Raw genomic sequence first — 24171 nt, forward strand, 5'->3', positions numbered from 1 at the left:
TTCCATCTCACTCAGAATAAAATTCAAAGTCTTTATCATTTCTCTCTGACCTTGTCTTCTACCACTGTCCCTTCCCTTACCCCAAAAGCCACATTAACCACTTGGAAGTTTCTTGAATCCCCCCATATCCTACGTCCTACCAGTACACTTCCATCTCAGCACTTGCTGTTCCTTCTGTCTGCAAAGTTGTTCTCCCAGATTTCTACAGGTTTGGCTCCTTCACTTTATTCAGGTCTCTGCTCAAATTGCACTTTATCAGAGTGGCTTTCTCTCACTAGCCTATAGCAAATAGCACACTGTTCTTTCACTCTGTTCCCTTATTTCACTTAATTTTTCTTTTTAATACTTAAATTATGACCTAATTGATTGATTGATTGATTGATTTTCCACTCACTATTTGTATTCACTTGGATATAAGCTCCAAAAACGACAGGACTTTTATTCACTGCTAAATGCCCAGTGGCTATAACAGTCCCTGGCACATAATACATGTTCAATAAATATTTATTAACTGCAATTATTTTGGGAGCAGGGCAGTATTCCATAGTAAATAAGAGCTAAAGCATTACTTTGAAACCAACCTAGGTTTTATTTGTGGTTATAAACTTATAAACTATGAAATGTGGGATGTTATTTGTTCTCTGTGCATCTGAGTTTTCACAGTTGTAAAATGTAGATATAATAATATTATATACATAATAGTTTTTCTAGTGAGATCAAATGGGATAAGGTGTGTAAAGCGCCATTAAGCACCTGATAGATAACACTGACAATATAAAAATTGCTTATAAGCATGTTATGTAGCATGTAGTAGGTGCTCAATAGTTGGTAGGGTTTTTTTTATCATATATGATAAATATATGATTTGTGGTTACAGTTGATTTTGATGAATCTGTGATTGTTTAGTTAATGCAAATAATTTTTTTGGTTCTTCATTTTAGAGTGCCTTTTAGGCAGCCTGGGCTGATATCTCACTCTTTTCAACAGGAAGAAATTTGGTTTATTTTATGTCAGAAAGTTTCAATACTAACAAACATTAATATGTGGTGTTGGAGAACCTTTTCATTAAATGCAGCCTCTTCACTTTACACGTGTGCTTATACATTATGTCTAAGTCCATTTAAAATTGAATTTTAAGTGAGGGAAAATTACTAAAGGAACCTTGTGATTTCTTTTGCAAAACAAATTATCTTTTTGTAATAAGAATCATAATTCTGTAATTAGCCTGTTTTGTAAATTTGAATGTTTGCGTACTTGATTTTTCTAAAACTGTATGGGACTTGCTGTAATGCTTCTTATAGTGTATATTTACTGCATAAAAGGCTTTTTTAGTTTTACTGATGGTGAAAATGTAGGAGGCAAGTTAGAAAATGCATGATTTAAGCTCTTGTCAAGTTGCATCCAGAAATAATTTAAATTTTAAAAGAAGAAAAATATCTTTGCAGATTTTGTTACCTCACAAATATACAGTTTTTACCTAATAAAAGTTCTTCTGGACAATAACAGCACGAAGTTAAAATGTGAAGGGCATAGGAAACGAGAAATAACTTTTAAGGTCCATTGTAGCACCCTCACCTTGCCCTCGTTCGGAACGGATTAGTTTAAAAGCAGGCGGGAAGGAAAGGCTCTGTGAGTCGGAAGGTTTGCACTGATACCGCTGTCTTACTAAAGCAGAGCCATATCCAGGTCAGCAGATATGGTTCACGGTCACTACAAGTGACATCGATCGAACATAGACAGAAACTCACTGCTTTTAAAGAGCGAGGAATTATTAGCTCTCTTTCCAATTAAGTCTTAGAGTTTACCATTCTGCATTAACGCTAGATTTAAACAGCAAAGTAGAAAAGGTACTGTGGACTCCTTGAACCTATAAGGAAAAGGCAGGTTTTCCGTAGACCGGAAAAAAGAAAGAGCATCCAATCGGCGTCCGTTTCTCAATGGCCAATCAAACTTTTTCTTACTTTGCGGCGCTGGGAAAAAAAGATCCGGAGGTCTGTCTCCCGGGTTTTGCTGCTACTGTCACCTGGAGGGCGGTGCACCCTGAGGCTGCATTTCTTCCCTGAGCGTTAAGGGACAAGCAGTTCAGCCCTTTTCCGTGCTGGTTGGATTTGCTTGAATTTGTTCCTAGTCACTGCTCATGTAATGCACTCCCTTAACCAGGAAATTAAAGCATTCTCCCGGAATAATCTCAGGAAGCAATGCACCAGGGTGACAACGCTAACCGGAAAGAAAATTATAGAGACATGGAAAGATGCCAGAATTCATGTTGTGGAAGAAGTAGAGCCGAGCAGTGGGGGTGCTTGTGGTTATGTGCAGGATCTTAGCTTGGACCTGCAAGTTGGCATTATTAAGCCATGGTTGCTTCTGGGTGAGTATATCGATTTGTCGTTGAGTCCTTTTAATCATAATACTTCTCATTATTTCCCTTAATATGTAATAGTTTTTACTATCAGCTATCCTGCCAAAAAATCGAAATGTTTCCTTTTTTGGATATGGAACTTCATTAGCTAGCCAGAGATGTTCCTTCCCCCACGATGTAAGAAGCACAGGTTCTGGTAGCACATGGCACCTGGTATTTGCATTTTAGAAAAGATTTCGTCCTGTTTCTGTATCTTCTCCGGAGGACAACATATTGATGTTGTGTGTTCTTGGATTATAAAAGGATATAGCTGTTTTTTAAATCATCTAATTAAAAAGAGTGTTTTTATTAGTCAAAATTACAAGTGACGAGTGTTAGTTATAGAAAGGTTAATACTTGAAATAGGTGCTTGTTTGCCTGCTCTGCTCTTACAAACCATATGAAATGCATGCCTCCTGTGGCTACATCTGTCTATGGTGGGTGTTTATAGAATGTTAAGGAAAAGCTGGGCTTTTAATTTATAGCTATGAGTCTGATGGTTTTATGACATTTTGTATTATGGAAAATATTGATTTTCTATACAAAGCATAGTCTACAAATAGCAAACAGTTATAAAAGTACAATTTGTTAGTTTGGCAAGAATATGGTATGGTATACTTAAAAAAATCAACAATGTTTTCAAGTAGGTTTAAATTATTTTTTATTTATGAATAAATAAAAGATTAATGATTTGTCAATATGCAGCCAAGTCATTCTTGAATAAAAAGAACACTGAACTGGAAGTCAGAAATAGCTTGGTACTATGCCAAGTACACACACATCCCATTCCTTTTAAAAACTCTGTGAAGGAGGGATTATCGGTTCCATTTTACAGATAGGAACTGGATTTAAAATCGGTTAAGTAAATTGCACAAGGTAACATACCTAGTGAATAACAGCTGGGCATCAAGCTCAAGTCTGATTGACTCTTGCTGTTCATCTATAAATAGACTGCCTTAGGGAGTCCAGGTTTTCAGCCCTGCTCTGCCTCTAACTTATCATGTGAGCTAGTGCAAGTCATTTATCCTCTCTGGTCCTCTAAAAACTCATCTGTAAAGCTGAAGTAACAGTATCTGCTTATCTCATAGGGTTGTTCTGAGGTCGTTGTGAAAGGTTTTTGAAAGAAATCAACTGCAGTGTACATGAGTTGTTATTGTATTGTGTATTCCATGAATTGTTACATGAGCTACCTTTAAATTCACCAAATAAATATCTTCAACTAGTTTCTGCAGCCTAGTGAAAAATTAAGTGGGTCATGTAGGTAGTATGGAAGGTTCACACAGGACTTACACAACATTTCTAGGAAAGAAAATATGTCCAGGCACATTTTTCAATTATTTGGCTTCCATTGTAATAATAGTGGTTTAAAATTATTGTAGAATTTTAAACTCTGCCTGTTATTATTATTATTATTATTATTTATCCAAAGTAAGATGATTGAGGTAGTGTTCTCAAATGGGCCTTGGAACCCTTCCCAGGATCCTGGGAGGGTTCTGGTAGGGGCTTGTGAAACTATTCCTTATATGATCCCCTCTCTGCACCAGAAAATGGGATATTTTCATCAGGCACAACCTCCTTTCTTCTGAAAGGTAGATGGACCTTTTTCTGCCTAATTACAAGTGCCTTATTCCCGAGGGACCCATGGATGGTTACATCTACTGTTCTTCCACATGAATGATGCAGGGGTTGTTTCTGACCAGACTGGGTTTCTTTCTAGAAATGAGGATTGTTTCTGGGTTGCTTGGAAGAACTTCTTTTACCTCTTTAAAGCAACTCAACTCCAACCCAGCACTACATGCCAAAGGACTTTTGTTTTTGGTGGGGAATAAAGACAATGGAGAGCTGTTAAAATATAATCTTTTTTGCTTAGCTCATAAATTTAAACAAGTTTCTGCCTTTCAGAAATCTTACATAGGCCCTTTAACTATCTAACAGGTTGATAAAAGGTCTTAGTGAGCATTTTTGTCCTAAGCTTTGTAAATTATATTTTTACAACAAAAATCTCTAGGACTTTTCTTTAATCTAACTTAATTTGGAAAAGTAGAAAATTCTAATTCTCCTGGGCAGTTAAAAGATGCACTCATTATTTGTCATATCCATTCTGTTAAGAAGTCCCAATTAGCGACATTTTGAGATCTTCAATTCTAAGTGAAAGCTTGGGATCTTTTATAAGGTTAAAGAGGAGTCTGAGATCTAGGAAGTCCATTATTCGTGGAGGGCAGATAATACATTAAATTTGTATAGCTCTTCACAAATATTACATTACCTCGTTCTCATATTAATTTATACTATTTCTATCCATTTATGAATCTTCGCTCCTACTAATTTTCTTAAATAAAAAGATTTCTCTTTGGAAGATCATTTATTTCCCTTTCAGTAATGTAATAATGTTTTGTTTTGGTTTGCTTTGGTTTTGATTTGTAAATTAAGGTATGCTACAGAATTTACACAATACTTGCTATTTTAATAAAAAGGATCTCTTAAAAAATAGAAGCAGGCTTCTGGAGATCTTACGTATCTTGTTTTTTATGATGCATATATTATGATTGCAAAACACTAAAGCTGTTAGAAGTCTCAACTATAGCATGTAATATATATTCTTTCTAAATCAGCTCTCTCATCTGTATTTATTTTCATAATAAAACCTGGCCAAGATAATGAATATTAGTGATTTGTGTCAATGTACAGTATAACTGTAAATTGTTATTATTGCACCTCTTTGTTTAGTTGTATTCCTATTCATCACTGTTTTTATATTTTTAAAATTGTAATACAATAAAATTGACTCGGTATTTAGTTCTGTGAATTTTAACACAAGTATAGATTCATGTAGCCTTTAAAGTCTTAAAATTGATATTTGTTTTTTAATCTTAAAATAGTTTATAAAAGGATAACATTCTATTTTTTCAAAACAAAGGTTTTAAATAATATATCATAATGTATGATATACAGTGTTTATTTCTTTTAATAATAAGTGTTTTTCCAATGAAAGTTTAACATAAGACTGCAACATAAAGCAACCATTTAAAATTAGAGAAAAGCTGATGTTTATGTCTAGAATTTAGAGAAAATTAACTTGAACTGGGTACTACCAACTATTAGATGAAACACGCAAACTGATTACCTGAAGTCCGTTTGTTTTTCACTAAAATTGTTCCCTTATACCAGGGGTCCTCAATACCTGAGCCGCAGACCAGTACCAGTCTGTGGCCTGTTAGGAACCGGGCTGTACAGCAGGAGGTGAGCGGTGGGCGAGCTTCATCTGTATTTGCACCCTCTCCCCAGCACCAGCATAACCGCCTCAGCTCTGCCTCAGATCATCAGGCATTAGATTCTCATAGGAGCACTGGTCCCTAGTGCCAAAAAGGTTGGGGACTGCTGCCCTACACTCTTAACATTCATATAATTTTCTTATTGTTTAAAAAGGCAGAGCATACAAGCTGCATTTTTTGGTTTCGAGAATATAATAAATTTGTATGAATGTAATCTTATTTAGAAGTCACTTTCCAAATATGGCAGGCAACTCTGAAATATAATTGACCTATTCAGTTTGGGTGTGTGTGTGTGTATGTGCGTATGTGTTTAATGAACTGAACAAAATATCCAGCACTGATAAATATAATAATGACAGTCTAGGGTATGTAAAGGAAAGAATTTCATTCATGCATGTTTCTTTTTTATCTGAAGGATGAGGCAGAATAGAATTATTATTTAAAATGCATACATATTAAACCATCAAATTTCAATTTATTTGATCCCAGTTTTTTCTCTGAAGATGATTAGGACTTCTGATAGAAAACTGAAAAGATTTTCTAAATTATGAGATACTTCAAATGTGTAGAAAAATTATGGATAATAATATAACAGATTTATCTATCCACCATCAAGCTTTAATAAATGTTAATATATTGATAGACGGACTTTTAAGGAGAATACAGTCAAATGTAGGCTCAGTAAGGAGCCTGTGAGCTTTGTATTACCAAGAGACTATTGACCAACCTGCATACTCACTGGCCTTTTAACTACCTAAAATCATGTCATAGAAGGTGGCAGACTTCCCAGAAAGGTAAGGTAAGAAAACATTGTTTATTGAAATGGAACTTAATTCAGGAAACTAAAATACTTGAAATCTTTAAATAATTAATGCATTATTTTTTCAATTGTGTAATTCACCTTAACTAGTTATTCTCTTCTATGAACTTGCTTATTAAATAGAGTAAATTTCCAGGTATGAGAAATCTGGAAAACCAACTTTGACAGGAAGAAACTGTAAAAAGAGTACAGCCCCAGTGGTACACAGAATGTAGGTGGAATTCTATAGGCCAACAATGTTTGCTTTAAGCTACTGGGTGTTCCCAAACCATCTGGGACTAAGCCATTTTGTGTCTTTTTAAAAATATTTTTTAAGTTACAAAAAAATAGATATTTATTGTATAGATTACTGATCAACATGAAGAAGAAAAAAAATCACCTATAATCCCACTGTTAACATTTTGTTCTATATACTTCCTGTCCATTTTAAGTATACAGATTTTTCGTTTTTACAAAAATGGACGATAGTATTTTCTAACCTGCTTTTATCACCTAATATATTGGGAATATATTTTCGTGCCATAAATATTCTACATTTATCATTTCTAATGTCTGTATATATTTCACTACTAATTGGACCATCTTTTATTTAACCCAACCCCTATTATTGGACTTTTTGTGTGTGTGTGTGTGTGTTTTTTAACAGATTAAAAAATAACCTATTATTGGGTTATTTTTTGTTTGTTTTATTTTTGTGATATTACAAACAATACTATGATGAGTGGTCTGGTCAGTGGACCTGATGGCTGGTCTTTGTGACATCCAGAACTTTTAGGACCAATTCCTAGGAATGGGATTTCAGATTCCAAGAGTATATATAAGATGAATATTTGTAATGAATATTTCCAAATTGTCTTTCAGAATGTTGGTTTCAGGTCCTCCCAAGTTGTATTTTTAAAAATAAATGAATAACTAACAGAAATATTGCAAAAAATGGATTAAAAAGATGATTATTTTTATGTTCAAGATGATATGATTTATTTCTTATAGGGTCACAAGATGCCGCTCATGATCTGGATACACTGAAAAAGCACAAGGTAAAAAAAAATGTTCAAGTCTGGCACCATGTATAGGAAGTATTTTAATTGTTACATTTATTTAGGAAAAACTGTATTGGTCCATTTCAGAGTTTAATTGGTAACGTTTCGGGCTATCATTTTAATAAAGTTGCAAACATTATTACACCTAACTCAAATATGTGTATTTATAATCCACCTTTTCAATTTTATATTCTCTTAATCTCCCTTCATGTATCCTCATGAACCTGATTTGGAGGCACATGTTCTTGACTCTGCTTATGTAGTTCCTCCATGTGGGACAGATTTTCCCTTCTTTTTTAAGTCCCATGCAGGTCTTGAGTCTCAACTAACATACCACTGCCTCCCCAATGTCATTTTCCTCCCACCCTCCTCCATACAACTGATGTAATTTATTACTTATTTCAATATTTACACAGACAAAAAAATTTTAGCCCTCTACTATTTTGTCAAGCACTGTTTTAGGATCATGGAATTGCTATGGTTTAAGGAATGCAAGAGGTTCTTGTTCACATGAAGCTTATATTCTGAAGAGCAGGGAGGGGAGAAAGACAAATAAGTAGCTCCAGTGCAGTGCATTGTGTGCTTTGATGTGGAAGTGTAGGATGCTGTAGGAATGCTTAGGAGATAATGCCTTTAACCCATATTTGTTTTGGGTTGGGTTGGGTTGGGTTGGAGATAGGAAAGACAGAGAATTCTTCCTGGAAGAAGTGATGTTTTCAAGTTTTGCTTTGACAGGGAATGGGGAGGGAAGGGATAGAAAAAATGGTTTGTGTAAAGACCCAGAGGCAAGAGAAAGGTATTCCAGTAACCCTGGAATAGAAACTGGAGAAAAAAGCATATCAGGAGACACAGCCAATCTGTGTAAACCAGTGTAAATTATTTGGACTTGGTCCAAAAGACAGTGGAAAGCATTGAAAGGTTTTTTCCCAGGGATCAAATTCGCATTTTAGCAAAATTGTTCATTAGAGGCAGTGTGGAAAATAGATTGGAGGGTTGCTCAAGCTAGAGATGGGAGACTAGTTATGAGACTGTTGCGGTAATCTAAAAGAAGATGACAGTGGTTTAGTTTAGGATTCAGTAGGAGTAGAGAAGTAGATGGATTTGAGGGTTTTTTAAGAGGGTAGAATCCTCAAAATTTAATGATAAATTACATATGGGACAAGGTGAAGGGAGGGAGAGGTTGAGGGAAAAGGAAGAGTCAAAGCTGATATCCAGCTTAGAGTAACTAATAGGTTTGGTGTCATTTCATGAGATAGGGAACAAAGTAGGGAAGAACCGATTTTAGAGGAAAAACAATGAGCTCAGTTTTGAACATTTTTAATTTCAGATACTATGAATAATCTAGCTTAAGTTCTTCAATAGATAGTGTGGACATATAGTGTCTAAAGTTCAGGAGAGGTAAAAATATAGATTTAGGAATCTTCAGCTTATAAGTAGTAATTGGAATCATTAGAGTAGATAAATCACTTGGGGAAAAGTATAAAGTGAGTGGAGAAGAAGGCCTACAACAGAACCCTGAGTAACACCAGATCATGAAGAATGGTCAAAGGAAAAACAATTTACAGCCAGAAAGGAGGATCTAAAAGAGGTAGTAGGAACGTCAAAAAAAATGTGGTGTCTTAATGTCGCCCTGAACATGCTCAATCTTGTCTGATCTCGGAAGCTAAGCAGGGTCGGATCTGGTTGGTACTTAGATGGGAGACCACCTAGGAATACCAGGTGCTATAGGTATTTAAAAAAAAAAAAAATGTGTCTTGGAAGCCAAAGAAGGAGAGCGTTTTAAGGAAGAGTCGGCGGTTTTAGATGCTGCCAGAAGTTTAAGTGCAATTAGCACTAAATTACATCTATTGGACTTCACAGTAAAGAAGTTGTTAGTGATGTTTGTGGGAACAGTTGCATTTGAATTTGAGGCCAAAGCCAGTTCAGATTTCAGAAGTTTGAGAAATGGAAGAAATGATGGCAGAAAAAGAAAAAAAAGAAAGAAAAAAAAAAAGAGGAAAATGGGATGAGCCAAAGGAGGGAGATATGAGAGTTTTGAGCATGCTTTAAGGCTGGTGGTAGAAGAAGGAACTGAAAATACAGGCGAGCAAGAATTGTGGCTAGGGGGATGTGCCAAGAAAGTAGTAGTCAGTTTGACCCTAAACACAGGTGCCAGAATGAGCATAATAAAGGATGTGGGAGCACATCATCCATTGCAGTAAGAAAGCAGAAGGAAAAGATGGGTTCAGGTGTAGGCAGGTTTTTAATTCTGATGATAAGATGTGTGGGTTTCTATGATGGCTCCTCTTTTTTTACTTTAAAGTAGTAAGTGAAGTGATCTGCTAGAGTAAGGAAGAGATGGTACAGTTGAAAGTTATTAGGAGAGTGGGGGAAGTTTGAACAAGCTGTTATGGGGAATGAGAGAGAGCGCCTACTAGGGGAATATAGTTGGTAAGCATTGCCGAGGGTCCAGTGAAGTTGGCTCTCATAAATTTATGGTCACAGTAACTGCAGCATTGTATGACTTTTCTCCAGCAATGCTTAGAAATCTGGATATACAGTCAACGTTTACCAGACAGGTGCAGGGGAAATGAACCATGGACTATAAGCTGATTAGAAAAGAAAGAGGGGGCTGATAAGAAGAAAATAGAAAGATGAAGGAGTTGATGGTTCTTGTGAAGTCTAGTGGGAGAGCTGAATGGAAGAGCTGGACCAGTAAGAGCGGGATGCCTGAATTTATGGTATCAGCCCTGGAGCAGTTTTGGGCATTGGCTTTAAAGGAGGGTGATTGAAGTGGAATGATGATGGAAGTCATTGGAAATGAGGTTGTTAGGAAACTGTTAAACCCCAGTGGAAATTGATGTTACCCAGGATAATGGTAAGACTTGGGGTGGGGCGCAGCCATCTGAGAGTCAGATGGAATAATGAGCAAGGATTTTTATCCTTGGGTAGAAAAGAAGTGATTTGGAAGAGTCAGGGAGTAGCCAAAATAATGCAACCCTGCCTCTCACCCATGAGGTAAATGAGTGCTAGGCCCCTTTCTAGGTTCAAGAGATATAGAAATGAACAAGGAATAAGGTCTTTGCTCTTAAAATATGATACTTCGAGATGGGAATACATTCTTTGAAAGAGCTGAAACAAGGCAATGGGAGGAGTTGGGAGATAGCAACATGAGTTGGAGTTGGCCTTTCTAAGGGTATTTCATTTCAACTGAGACTGTATGACAGTCAGGCATGTTAGATCAGGGTGAGAAAACTTCAGGCTGGGAGAATGGCAAATATGAAAGCCTTTGGGGGAGGGACAAGTTCAGTAATCTATTCCTTCGTTCTGGTCCCATAACTCTTTGCTCTCCTGTAGCTCTTTATACCTTTCTTCTATTATTCAGCAAACTTCTAGAAGATAGGTAGAGATCTTGTCCTACTTACCTTTATTTCCCACAGCCCTGAGAAAAAATTTTGATTGAACTGAAGCTAAAAATTTTATATGATAAACACTTGCAACTAATTTTCCCAATTCATTAACTAATTCGATATGTTTATTTGTCAATGTACTTGGGTTTAAACTGGACTCTCCTCTTTTGTTATAATAATTCCTACCTGACAATAAGAGATAATGGTCTGGAAGTGCATAAGGATATGAGAATTACTATAGTTCTTAACAGGAACCCTCTTAGATCAATATTTGAACACAAGTAGAACAAGTTTCAAATTCTCACACTAATTAATATTTCTTGGTAAAAATGAAAAATAGCTGATAAATTTGTTCATTGGCAAGTGTTATTATTTATCTCCTCTTCAAATACTAGTTCAAATTCCATTTTGTCCTGGTGATATGAACCAAGTGGCTATTTAAAAGATCTTCTTTCTCTGTATTTATGACCTGTTAAAAAGATAAACCTAAATAGAGGGTGTCTAGAAAAATTTAAGGATGCTTCAAAACAAAATTGTTGATTTAAATATATGGCACATTTCAAAGGAATATTCTAGCATTGAAGTAAAGTGCTGTAACTAAATGTTCTCTTGAGGATAATTTCAGAAATTTCTATAGGATTTTATTTTAGTGTTTAGATATGGTAATAATGGTTGCTTTATTAATAAGGTACTCAAGTGCCTGGTGTGTGCTGAATAAAGCACTGCGTAGGACAGAGAACTGGGTGTGACATAAAATGTTCCAAGTTATTTATGGCAGTATTGTTTATGATAGCAAATTATTGAAAACAAACCATGTGTCCATCAATAGGGAATGGTTACATGAACAACAGTACACTCATATAATAAAATACTACTATATTGCTATGAAAGAACACAAAAAAGCATCTCTAACTACTGATATGAAAAGATTTCCAGGACGTATTTAATAGAAGAAAATCCCTAAGGTGTAGCCTTTGTGTAAGAAAGGGAGTAAATAAAATATTTGCATAAACATACTCTAAAAGAATATACAAGAAACCAATAAAGGTGGTTATCATTAGGGTGGGAGATAATGAGGTGGATATGGACAGGGTGAGAGCAAGACTTCTTAATATTTCTTTTGATAATATTTTGATTTTTGAACTGTGCAAAAAATAAAATTTTATTAAAACTGGAAATTATAATGCCTAAATATGAGGGCTAAGTGAGGTAAACTCTGTGCCTAGCACATACTAAATACTCAGTTAAAGGACTATTCTTACTGTCTATAGTAAAGGGCATCCCAAGGGCAAACATTGTTAGGGCCTCTGCGACTGCATTTGGCAAGTATGCTTAATTACTAAAAGGGTTCCTGTCACCACCACCACCTGTGACTCAGTACCATTCTTTTTGATCAAGACCATTCAAACTCATAAATTGCATTTCCAAACAGTTAAACTACCTACGCATTGAGTAGTTTAATAATCCACAATATTTGTAATGCACTTTTACCTTTCAACAGGTTTTCCCAAGATTCTCATTGGGTCTTCTTCATAATCCTGTGATGTATAGGGAAGATATATAGGTAATGATATATATAATACATATTTAATATATATAATGACATATATAAATTCTGGACATGGACGTGGTCAGACTTTATTCCTTGTCTTTCGAGAATGTAGAATATAGTTGTAAAGACAAAGCAAACACATCAATATTCTAAAACATTGGAAGATACTATGTAATTAGGGACAGAATCATATCATCCTGCCAGAAGTATGCTGGGAGTGATATAGATTTCACTGGGGAAAGCAGAAGGGCATTTCAGATTTTATTGTCTGAAAATGTCCTTCCTTCTTTCTAGCTTCTTCCTCCAATCTTTTGTTTAAGAGTCTGGAGTAGACATTTGAGGTTTTTTTTTTCTGTTGCCTTTCTTCCTCAGGGCAGTTAGGTTAGTCAGTGGCCTATGGCTCTCTCTTCATGAGGTCTAGCTCTCTGAGTGTCTTAATATTCTTTTGGTTAGGAACCCCAGAAACCTGAGTAAGGAAAAAGAATGTATGATGGTTTAGGGGGACCTCTGGCACCGAGGGTAGAGAGTGGCCAGAGAAGGTAGAGAAGGCCATTGAAAATAGCCCCTCTCTCACACTGGCGTCATAGCCTCTCATTGCACGTCTACTGTATTCATCTCAGTTGGAAGGAAGAATTTTTCAGCTTCTCCGAGTACTTAGTAGAAAATGGCTGTCCTAAAGCTCTCAGGTTTGTGGATCATTCTTGCTGTCTTTTATACCTATTTTTTAAATTTCTGAAGATAGTATGATTAGCCTAGCTTAAGTCAGGTGTGCACCCGAATCCAGTCAGCTGTGCTGGGGGAGCGGATGAGGGTGGAGAGAGGTGCTGTCAGAGACATACTTGTGAGGGTAGTGGGGGCTAGAGAGGCTGGATAAGCACTATAAAATATTTGTGAACTACATGAGAATATCGAGGTCAGGCAAAATCGAAGACACACACTATGAGAATAAATACAATGAGAAGCATGTCATGACAAGAAACAGTGACTCATTTTTCTCATCCATTTGGCCTTTGGATTCTCTTAATGGCTTTCACTTTTCATGGCTCCTTCTATTATGCTTGGCGGACTCTAGGAAAGGGGCTCAAATGTGTACATGGAGTAGGAGGTTGCCTATGTGTACCATTTGAAAGAAAATCTTTCATGGCTGTCTTGCTTTTCAACTAGACTAATTTGTCAGAACCTCTGGATTTGAGACCTTGTGACATTGATATTTTTTTAAAAGCTCACCAAGCGATCCTAATGTGAAGCCACACTTGAGAGTCATGGTACTTACAAACAATATGAAGGAAAATTGGTAAATAATTATTTAAAGGGAAGGTTGTGCTGCTGATACACTTCTCTTAAGTTTTTACGTGGACATTTCGTGATTTTTTCACAAATATTTTAAGTACTTACTGTGCTAAGGTCACTGCTTATTGACAATGCTTACTTATATATAGTGAGTAAGGTAAACATGGTCCCTACCTTCATGGAGTTTCTAGTTCAGTGGAGGAGACAATGTCAGAGTGGTAACGGCTATGATAGGGGAAGTAGAGGTTGCTATGGGAGGATAAAACACTTCTGTTGCGGGATGAGGCAGTCAGAGAAGCTTCCTAGAGGAAGTATTATTCAAGCAAGTCATGCTTAACTTGTTTATTCTTGTTACATATCTCAACATCCAGTCTCTTTTTAAATAACCTAATTCATGAGAATTTTTAAAAATTATCTTTTTCTTTCTCTTTAAGGTGACTCATATTCTCAATGTTGCATATGGGGTTGAAAATGCTTTCCTCAGTGACTTCATATATAAGAACATTTCTATATTGGATCTGCCTGAAACCAATATCCTGTCTTATTTTCCAGAATGTTTTGAATTTATTGAACAAGCAAAAATGAAGGTAAGTTTTATTTTGATCCAAAGTTCTTCAAAAGCAGAAATTTTAAAATATGGGTTCATTATTCAATCTTCGTTCTTTTTGTAATGAATATGTAGAAAATTATTATGAAATTTCCCCTCAATAGTATTTCATTAATTCCTACTACAACTATTTAGTTCTCTAATTGCATTTTTTTTCAGTGAGATATTTAATATTAATTTCTCATCTTCTAATATCTTCTTGAAAAATGTTAGGAGATAAAATTCTTCACTTAACTGAGTTTTCTTTTGTATATGTATACTTGATTTCCTTTGACAGTTTATAACCACCTGCCGTTTGACCACTTGCAAGATGATCAAGTGGACTGTGGGATGAATGCTGTGCTAGTACTTTTACTTATTTACGAGGATTAACATGCATTCATTTTTGTGGCTGAGGTAGGGATTGTGATCTGTGCATTTTTAGCAATAGATTTTTTATGGCACTCTAAGGACAAAATGTATATTGCTTTACTGAGGTAGTATGAAAATGCTGATCTGAAGCTGTCTATTGGTTCTTTGACTTTAGAAGACCAACAGACAATATAATACTTTGATCTTGGTATTGGATCCAAGTCAACACTCTGACAGGCAGTGTTTCTAACTTGGCTGTTACTAATGATAATACCTTGAAATGGTATCATTTTAGTTAGTATGTAATTTTTACAAAATTTACGTGAGATAAATAGATGGGAATGTAGAAGCACTTACAGAGACTCTCTTGGAGCACCTAACAATTAGTGACAATTAACATTAGAATCCAGTTTAATTGAATTTCGTCTGATGATCTCCCTTCTATCTCTTCTTCTCTTTCTCTCTTCCTCTCCCTTAGGCGTTTCTTTCACTTAGTAATTCATTGAGTGTCATATGTGCCCAGCACTGTTCTAAGTGCCTTCTCTAGATTACCTGGAAAATATAAAACTGTTCAACCCTACTATTCAACTTTATTTAATAACAGATATTTGGATGAAAGAAAAAGAAGAGGTTTTCTAATTCAAAGCCTAATATTGGCCACTCTGTTCTCCTGTTAAAAATTTGATAGGCTCTAGATTGTAACATTTCAGGGTACCAGTAATTAGTATTAAAAGTAAAATGATAGTGTTTCTGTATTAGCTGTTTCTTTAAGGAGATGTAGAATATGCCTTAGGCCCCTTTTTTATGTGAAAAGTTTTGTTTGTTAGTATGAAAATGTGTATTTGATATTCTATGTTTACTGTATTATTTGTTTTGTAAGATGTGATTTTTAAAATATGATATAAATAATCTGTATGATTGTAGAAAAATTGGAAAATACAGGTAAATAAAAATGAAGATCACCCTATTTTCACCACTTAGACATTACCACTGGTAGCACTTGAATATATTTTTCTGTAAAACAGACTTATTCACAAAAGGCCTGAACTTGGTTCAGTTAATTCTGTCAACAAATATTAATTACTTATTCTGAGAAAATATGAGGACTCATATTGCTGCCTTCAAGAAGCTTGCAATCTAGTTGACAAGCTATTAATAACACAAGAACAAAGAAAGCTTGATAAAATGGAAATACTGTAACCTAATTATTATCCGCCCATAGCAAGATGGTGATTTGAATTTATAAGAGAATGCTTTCTTATAAATGCAGAACAAACTTAATTTATTTGATTAGCAAACACATATGGAATATCTACTGTGTGCCAAAAATTGCACTAAGTTTGAGGCATACAAAGATGGCTAAGATAGTTCCCTGCCTTCATCTCACCCAGCGAGAGGCAGCCTTCTTAGAGCAGAAGCAAGAATTAGCTGGACCAAGACAAGAAACAAAGGCCTTCCAGGCATAGGATAACAAGTACAAATGAAAAAATTGCTTTATAAATTATTTAATTTTCACTATTTTGAGTTCTGGAAAGGGGATATAAAGCCAATAAACTTTCTGGAAATACTTTAAAGGACAGCGTGATACCCAAGGAATAATAAAAGGTAAATAGGTAAATTCAAAATCTATAGAAACCTTTAGACAGCAGAGCTAGCTGTCACATAAAGAATATAAGAGAGAAGAAAATACCAACATTATTAAACCTTAGCTAAATCTGTTTGCACAGTGTATAAGACTGAAAATAAAGCTAGTTTCATTTTTCAGAGGCATAGGTATGGTTCATAAAATAAAGATGTCTAGTATGTAGTCAGAAAATGTGAAAAATGACAGAAGGGTATCTTATTAAGCTTATGATTCTAAGTTTCTTTGAAATATCTAATTCGTTTTGAATTAAAAGAAGTTCACTAATAGTTTTCATCAGTTACTATAATATGATTTTAAAATGTCTTCAGTCTCATAAAAATGAACTATAGTACAAAGTAAGAAAAGTTTCATATATGTGTAGTGAATATTTCTGTTTTACTTTTCTTATACAGAAGGTTAATATCTGGAAATTACTCAGAAACATATAAATAATATATATATTATATATGTAAGAAAACAATTGAAAATGTCTTTTTGATATAAGGATTTTCAAAATATCACTGATTTTATTGTGAATCATTTGACTTTCTTGAAATGAGATGCATTTGCAAAATTATTACAGCAGATCTAGGAGAAGAATTTTGCAACATATTTATGAGTCTGAGAAAACTGCCTTGCAAAAGTAAAATAATCCAATGAGCCATAAACATAGTATTGTTAATGTATGCTTTGGGTAGAGAGTTGTAAGTTTTGTTTTGTTTTTTGTTATAAGTTTTGGTTTTTTTTGTTATAAGTTTTGGTTTTTTTTTTTGTTATAAGTTTTGTTTTTTTCCCCTTCCCTTATTCCCATCTTTCCATCGTTGTAAGTTTTTAGTTGTAAGTTTTGTTTTTTTTCCCCTTCTCATGTTCCCATCTTTCTTTTGTACTGTACCAAAAGAAGAATCAGGAAATGAAGTAACTAAATTGTCTAGTTCTGTAGGGTGTACTCACAGTTCACTACATTTCATTTAGATCATTAACTTTTTAAAAGCCTGAAATAAGCCAACCTGTATCGATGGTGTTCCATCAGATCTATCACATTCATTATTAATGCAATATTACCCCCATCAGCATTGGTCTTGCACTGTGTACCTTTTCACTTGTAAAGTATCATTTGCAAGTTACCTGAAACGTTTTTTCATTTATTGACCTCATGGTAGTGTCTAATTACCTTTTCCACTTCACATTGTCATGAGCTATTTGTGTCATCATTTTACTACCTTATAAGTTTAACTGTTTTTTAAGTTACTTCCCTCCAGAATAAATTACTTCTAAAGGGAGAAAATTCTTTCCTTGCTAACCATTCTATATGTAGATTTCCAAGCTAGTGATACTAGTTTCTTTATGGGAACACTGTGTGTACTTAGAATGTCTCAGGCTTTCTGTTGTTATGATTATGGTTTTTTCATGTTTCCACATATATTTCCTGTAATTTTTCTTTTATTTATAGACATGAGGCTGAGTTACTACACTTTTATGTATACTTTACTAGATTACTTCAATTTAAGAATGATACTGTTTCAGAATTTTAAATACATCATCGAAGCATTTTAATCCTGGGGGTTGGGAAGAGGAGGTATTGGTTAATTTATGGATTGTTTTTTCCATTCTTTTCTTACAACAAATTGTACTTTGATAATTGAATAAATTGAATTAAATAAAATGATAGAAAGAATATTTTTATTTTATAATGTTAAATAACATAAGAATATATGATTGATTTAATAACCTTTCTCAAAAGAATAATGAAGTTTTGTTTGATTTTATTGCAGGATGGAGTGGTTCTTATTCATTGTAATGCAGGAGTTTCCAGGGCAGCTGCAATTGTAATAGGTTTCCTGATGAATTCTGAAAGAATCTCATTTACCAGTGCTTTCTCTTGGGTGAAAAATGCGAGGCCTTCCATATGTCCAAATGCTGGTTTCATGGAGCAGCTTTGTATATATCAAGGGGGCAAAGAAAGCAATAAGTGTGACAAAATACAGGAATTAGAAAGGGACAACAGTTCATGAGTTACATTCTTGAGATACTGAACAACTGCAATTTCTGAGTTGGCTTCTATAGCTACCTTTCCCCTTTTTGTGGAGATCAGGTGAATAAAAACTTCCTTTTCTCTTGCCTTTTTTCAAGTGGAAATGGAGGTCAATTGATTGTCCTGAGCTAGTGTATAAATAATTTAAAAAATAATTTTATGTTTTCTTTGGTATTATAATGCCTGATTAAATGCTTCTTTGATTTGCTAAGAGAGAATAACAATGTATTACCAATAATTGATTTATGTAGAAGGAAAAGTTTTAAATTTGAAATCTATGTTAGAACATAGAAAGATTAAATCGGTTGATTAAGATTTAGTATTTTTCTGTTCTACAAATGTTTCCATGAAGGAAAAAACATGAAATTCTACTTGACTTACTGTTTAAGAGGGAGATAAATTTCTCTGTAAATAACTTAAGATTAAAAACCAATACCTTAAACCTTCCAAAGAGGTAAACAAAGTATGAAGGTTTGCACTATATTTATATAGTGGTTACCATAGTCACAAAATTTTTATTGTCTTTTTATGAAAATGTACCCACTTTTCATTTTGATTTTTTAAAAATCTGATTCTATCCCTTGCATTTATTTTTAAGTTTTTATATAGATTTTCTTTCTTATATTATTATGAGCTTATGGTTCTTTAATTAGGTGATCTAGTCTCTTACATTGTGTGCTTTTTATCTTGGGTTCCTAGCATTCTGTTTTTGGGTCCCATGTCATAATTTTTTGATCTCCTTGGATCTGTGGAAAAATGTTTTATAGATCATTTTTCAGATGTAATTTGTTCAATGATCTGTTTTCTAGTTTGATATTCTACTAGAGAACATATTTTTTAAGGAAAGAAGGGTTATGGTTTTGTAAAAAAAAATTTAAATACATTCTTAGAAAGCATAAAATCATTTACAATTTTATCTCTGGCCAGAGGCTTTTGAATAGTTTATTTTTTAAAAAATTAAGTCTTCATATTGGCAAGGATGAAATTGACATCATAAATTTGCTTAAAGATATTATTTATCTTTTTCAAAATAAAACGTACTTAAAATTACCTATAATAATTAAGATAGGATTTAGTAGCTTTCAAGTAGCCTTCATGACTTAGAAAATATCATTGCCATTTAGATTGTATTAGGAAGGTCCTGAACTCTTCTGAAATACATGTTATAGAGAGCAAGCATATTCCTGTACGTAAGTTGGAAAGTGTATATTGAGCACGTCCATGCATTTGAGAAAGCAGGCTTTCTTATGCTGTCAGGAGCAAAAAGTAGAAGTGATAAATAAAAAGTATGTTTCGAGATTGCTTATAGACGGACAAAATGCCATCACATGCAAAGCTATGAACATTGCTTCTGTTGAGAAGCAGCATAAATGTAGTCAACCTACAGTGAGCTATTCGAGGCCAGCCAAGGCAGACAGAATCTTCTTTATGAGACTGTATAATGTTGTCTCTGTAGTCAGTATTGCTGAGGGTTTGCAGAGTGAACCTTTTCCATTTACATGAAAACATTTATTTAAATACATTTTCTTTTGCTTGGTGCTGTTCAGTTTTCAGCCATTAAATGTGACAGGAAGCCCTGAATAGAACTTTTTCATGATGGATAATGTATTACTTATGTTTGTAGCTTGTATGCTTAGTTGTTGCCTGTAATGATCTAGTTATGGTATAAGCTCCTATCTTCTCAATCACTTACAGAAGTGCTTTGAACATTGAACACAGTAGTTTGCTGTATCGAAAATAGATCAATGAATGCAATCCAGTCTTTAAAGTTAGGGGTATTATGTAAGGCAATGATGGGTCATATATATATATATATGTTTATTGTGTTTCCCATGGATATGTCACTCTGTTATACCTATTTATAAAAAGGAATTTCATCATTATGATTCTTTATGTCACATATTATAAATGAAAAAAGTGTATACCAAATATAAGTATGTTTTCAGGGAGAGGGAAAATATTTCGAAGAGTTTTTACCTCTTTTAAAATAGATTTTTCTGCCATTTAAAGATTTTTTTTGCTTTCTTGTTTTTTTCCTACCATTTTTTAAAAGGAAGAGAAAATGAAAGTATCATTTGTTCTTAAACATTGAAAAGAAATATAGAGCCTTCCTAGCAACCTGAGAAGGATGAGCAGAGCAAAGGTACTGGAATAAATGATAAAATTCTATTTATTTGAGGTCAATATTTTTTAAGTGTTTTGCTAACTTTATGCTTTAGTATAGGTGTGTGATGACATATAATTTTCATTGAAAACTAAGAAATATTTACATTTTTGGAAAAACTAAAGAAATCTTTTTTTAGATTCTTTAGGATAAAATTTAGACCATTAACTCAAGACACAGAATCAGAGGAAATGGAGTATAGTATTTTAAATGGTTGCTGCAGTTTTACTTTTGCATCCTTTCTTCCTTGTTGAACCTTGATTGACATGTATGAATATAGCACACTTATATAGTATAAATATGTATTATGTAACCTAGGGATTATACTTGGATTATGATTGATAATTTCTGTGGTGATGGGGAAACCCTGAACTTGTCACGTGATATTAGTAACTAAGATGGTTCAAATGTATGTAGCAAGTCCCCCTCAAAGATAATTTCTTTAAAAGTCCTTGAATGTAGCAAGTATAAATCAGACCTTATAACCTCACCCAGTGAGTTAAGCAAAGCTACAATACATTTAAAAATAACGTATATAGCACAATGAATTATTTATTTTTCCAGGTGACTCTAAATAGTTGATTTTTCTGCCCGAAGGATCCTGAACATATTTAGTCACTCTGTAGTTATTTAAGAATTTAAACCCAGAAGATGAAAAAGTTTTATATTCCTGTACATCAGTAGAATTTACAGTTAACATATATATGGTTTGTTTTCATTGATATGCTTTAAAAATAACATAACCTTTCTATTTTAAGTGAAGCTTGACTTGTTTTATATGTACCCTGTTTATAATATACCCTTTATTGTTTCTAATGATATACTTTAATAAAATAATAAATTTACCACTTCTCTTGTTAATATCTTTACTTATTTGAGGTTGTTATAGAGATTTAATATTTATTTGCTGTCAAATTCTGGGCTAACAGATCTTTTGACAGGACACAAAATGGTACATTTTGCAATAGAAATTAGTTTAAAGTCTGCGGAGATTTGTTTGCTCCAGCCACTTCAAGAAATGAAAAAGCTAAAGTAAGAGCTTACAATTGGCGTTACTGTGAATAAATTGTCATTGAAAATTCAATGGAACATCCTAGTATTTTAAATGGAGAGAATATGCTGAATTACTCTCAGATAAAACTACTGAGTATTCTAACCATGACAGCAGAGATTATTCCAACATTTTCTGGCACCCGGCTCCCAAAAAAATCGTTACTTCTCCTATCTACTCATTGCTGACTACTTTCCCTCTCAATTTCTTTGTTTCAACCAAACTGGCCTCTTGGCTCTCTATTCCTTAAAAATGCATAATCAGGGCCCTACTTCATTACTTGCTGTTCCCTTTACTTGGAACACTTTCCCCCAGTAACATTAGATCTTTGCTCAAATTGCCTTCTTGGTGAAGCCTCCCCGACCACCTTATTTAACATTGCTCCTATCTCTAACATGTTTTTCTCTTTTCCTGTTTTATTTATGGCATAGCCCTAGTTATCACCAAAATTCTATATATTTTACTTATTTTTTTTGTTTTTGCCACCAAAACTTGAGCTCTCCATGAAGGCAGAGATTTTTACTATGTTGTTTATTTATACTATCTATAAGATGTTTAAATATCTTACTATGTTTTTTTTATCTATTATGTAGCCCATAATGGCATTCAAAATTGTGTTGGGAAGGTAGAAGGAAGGAAAAAAAAATTGATGCATGTCTCCAAAAGTTATATAAGTTTTGGTATTACTTTTTTCACTTCCAACAGATACTAAGAACCATTTAATTGGTTCAAATATAAGGAGCATCAGCTAAACTGATGTTTCCTTTGATGTCTGGCTGCCCCCTTTCTGCCAGTTGTTTACTATAAAGAAATAATTAGAAAAAAATTCATAAATTTCCAAATGTAATATTTAATTTATGAAGACATAGCTTTGTTCATAATTATTTATAGAGGTCAGATAATGCAAATAACTAATGGATTTGTATTTTTCTGGACACCATTCCTACATCTTAAACACCACGAAGCTCTTTTAGAGATCACTTGTCTTTCAGCCCCATGAAGTTATGGTTCCTCTGTGTGCTCTCTGTGACATCACAGTCTAAATGACTGACCACCCATGCTATACCAGCTTCCAGAGGCTGAGATGATGAGGACATGAGTGATAAGATATTCCCTTTCCTTGCTCTCTTTCTAAAAGTGACAAACTCCATTTTTTTCCTAAAGTCTCACTAAAGGTGGGTATCTTTTTTCTTCATTTAAAAAAATCCTTTGTTTTTATTTTTAAAGTAGACTGAGTGGGATTTTAAGACAAACAAGTTGGATTTACATTTATATACAAATATTGCATATTAAAACATTTATAAATAGGTTGATGAGTATTTAGTATACATGGTAGTATACACAAGTAGTTTGACTGTGAATATATCAAATATATTGAAAAAAATTTCGAGGTTTCATATGACTTTAAAAATTTGTTTTGACTTGAGAAAATTAAAAAATATATATGCATATGTATATCTACATATATATATATCTACATATATACATATATATATACATACATATATATACATATACATAGATACATACATATGTATATATATATGTATGAGCTAACTTTCTAGTTAGACTCTCTGTAGCCCTAGATACTCCATTCAGTGGTTTCTTGGCAATGCTATAGTAGACAGTTTCAGGGGCAAGAACCCTGAGTTAGTGGGGCTTGCATTCATACTGTTTTGTTTTCCAACCAGAGCAGTTCTGTGGTATGTATTAAGTACTGCACAATACTTTGTTTAAAGAAAGTGTTCCCCCATCTATATTTGAAAATCAATGACCTACAATAATAGCACTTTGAAGAAATCTTATGTCAGAAAAGGAATGGGAAACAGGTGTTCCACTTTATGTGACATTTTATTTAATATGTTCAGAAGAGAAAGTAGGAAAGCAAGTATTGTAATTAAGATAATAATACTCATGTATAGAAGAACATGATGAACATACAATATTTCTAAAAATTGTAGTTTAACAAGAAATATAAAAAGGTAAAATTGTGCCATACAAATATTTCTAATTCAAGATAATCCAAATTATGAAAATCTCATTTTACAAATAAAGAATAAATAATTAGAACTACAAACGGGTGTACATTTTATAATACATAAGCACTTCTAATAGAATTACTTTACAAAATTATAATTAAAAAATCTGAAAACATGCAAAATTGCATCAAATAATTTATGTCTGATAATTACCCTTTATTCAATGTTTATTTAGAGCTTGTCATTAATTCATTTATCTTTTCACCATATATTTAATGAGAGTGGTCTCTATCCTCAAGAAAATCTATCTAGTGGGGTATAAAAAAATACTTACAAAACGAGTATCTTAAGCAAATGAATCGCAGAAATAATGTGTCATACACTCTGAAATGGAATGATGACTGAGGGCTGGCAGGGCTAGGGCAAGTTTCATGGTGGAAGAGAGCTGCTACCTGGAGGAAGGACATGACATAAATTGGGGTGGGAAGCAAAGCAAAGGGATGCTAGGCAAGCAGATTGCTGTGAGCCAGGAGTACAATGTGAAGATCTTTCTCAAGAAGCTGAAAGTTTGCAAAAGGCAATAATGGGAGAATTGATTGGAG

General features: G+C 33.8%; 1 protein-coding gene across 1 annotated transcript; it reads left to right on the forward strand.

The window, feature by feature from the left end:
* The first annotated feature begins 1958 nt into the window (after positions 1-1958).
* On the forward strand, positions 1959-21389 carry DUSP19 (dual specificity phosphatase 19). The gene is made up of 4 exons (XM_006921265.3): positions 1959-2368; positions 7481-7527; positions 14196-14348; positions 18116-21389. Exons 1-4 carry the CDS (start codon positions 2143-2145, stop codon positions 18353-18355), a joined length of 666 nt encoding a protein of 221 aa, XP_006921327.1. The 5' UTR covers positions 1959-2142; the 3' UTR covers positions 18356-21389.
* Positions 21390-24171: the final 2782 nt, after the last annotated feature.

Source organism: Pteropus alecto, unplaced genomic scaffold (genome assembly GCF_000325575.1).
Source record: "Pteropus alecto unplaced genomic scaffold, ASM32557v1 scaffold3, whole genome shotgun sequence".
NCBI lineage: Eukaryota > Metazoa > Chordata > Mammalia > Chiroptera > Pteropodidae > Pteropus > Pteropus alecto.

Bases quoted from the DNA above. Each gene is read 5' to 3' on its own strand.
- DUSP19 (XM_006921265.3), top strand. From the start codon at position 2,143: ATGCACTCCCTTAACCAGGAAATTAAAGCATTCTCCCGGAATAATCTC. The intron at 7,528-14,195 runs GTAAAAAAAAAT...TTTCTCTTTAAG, and splicing joins ATACACTGAAAAAGCACAAG to GTGACTCATATTCTCAATGT. The intron at 14,349-18,115 runs GTAAGTTTTATT...ATTTTATTGCAG, and splicing joins TTGAACAAGCAAAAATGAAG to GATGGAGTGGTTCTTATTCA.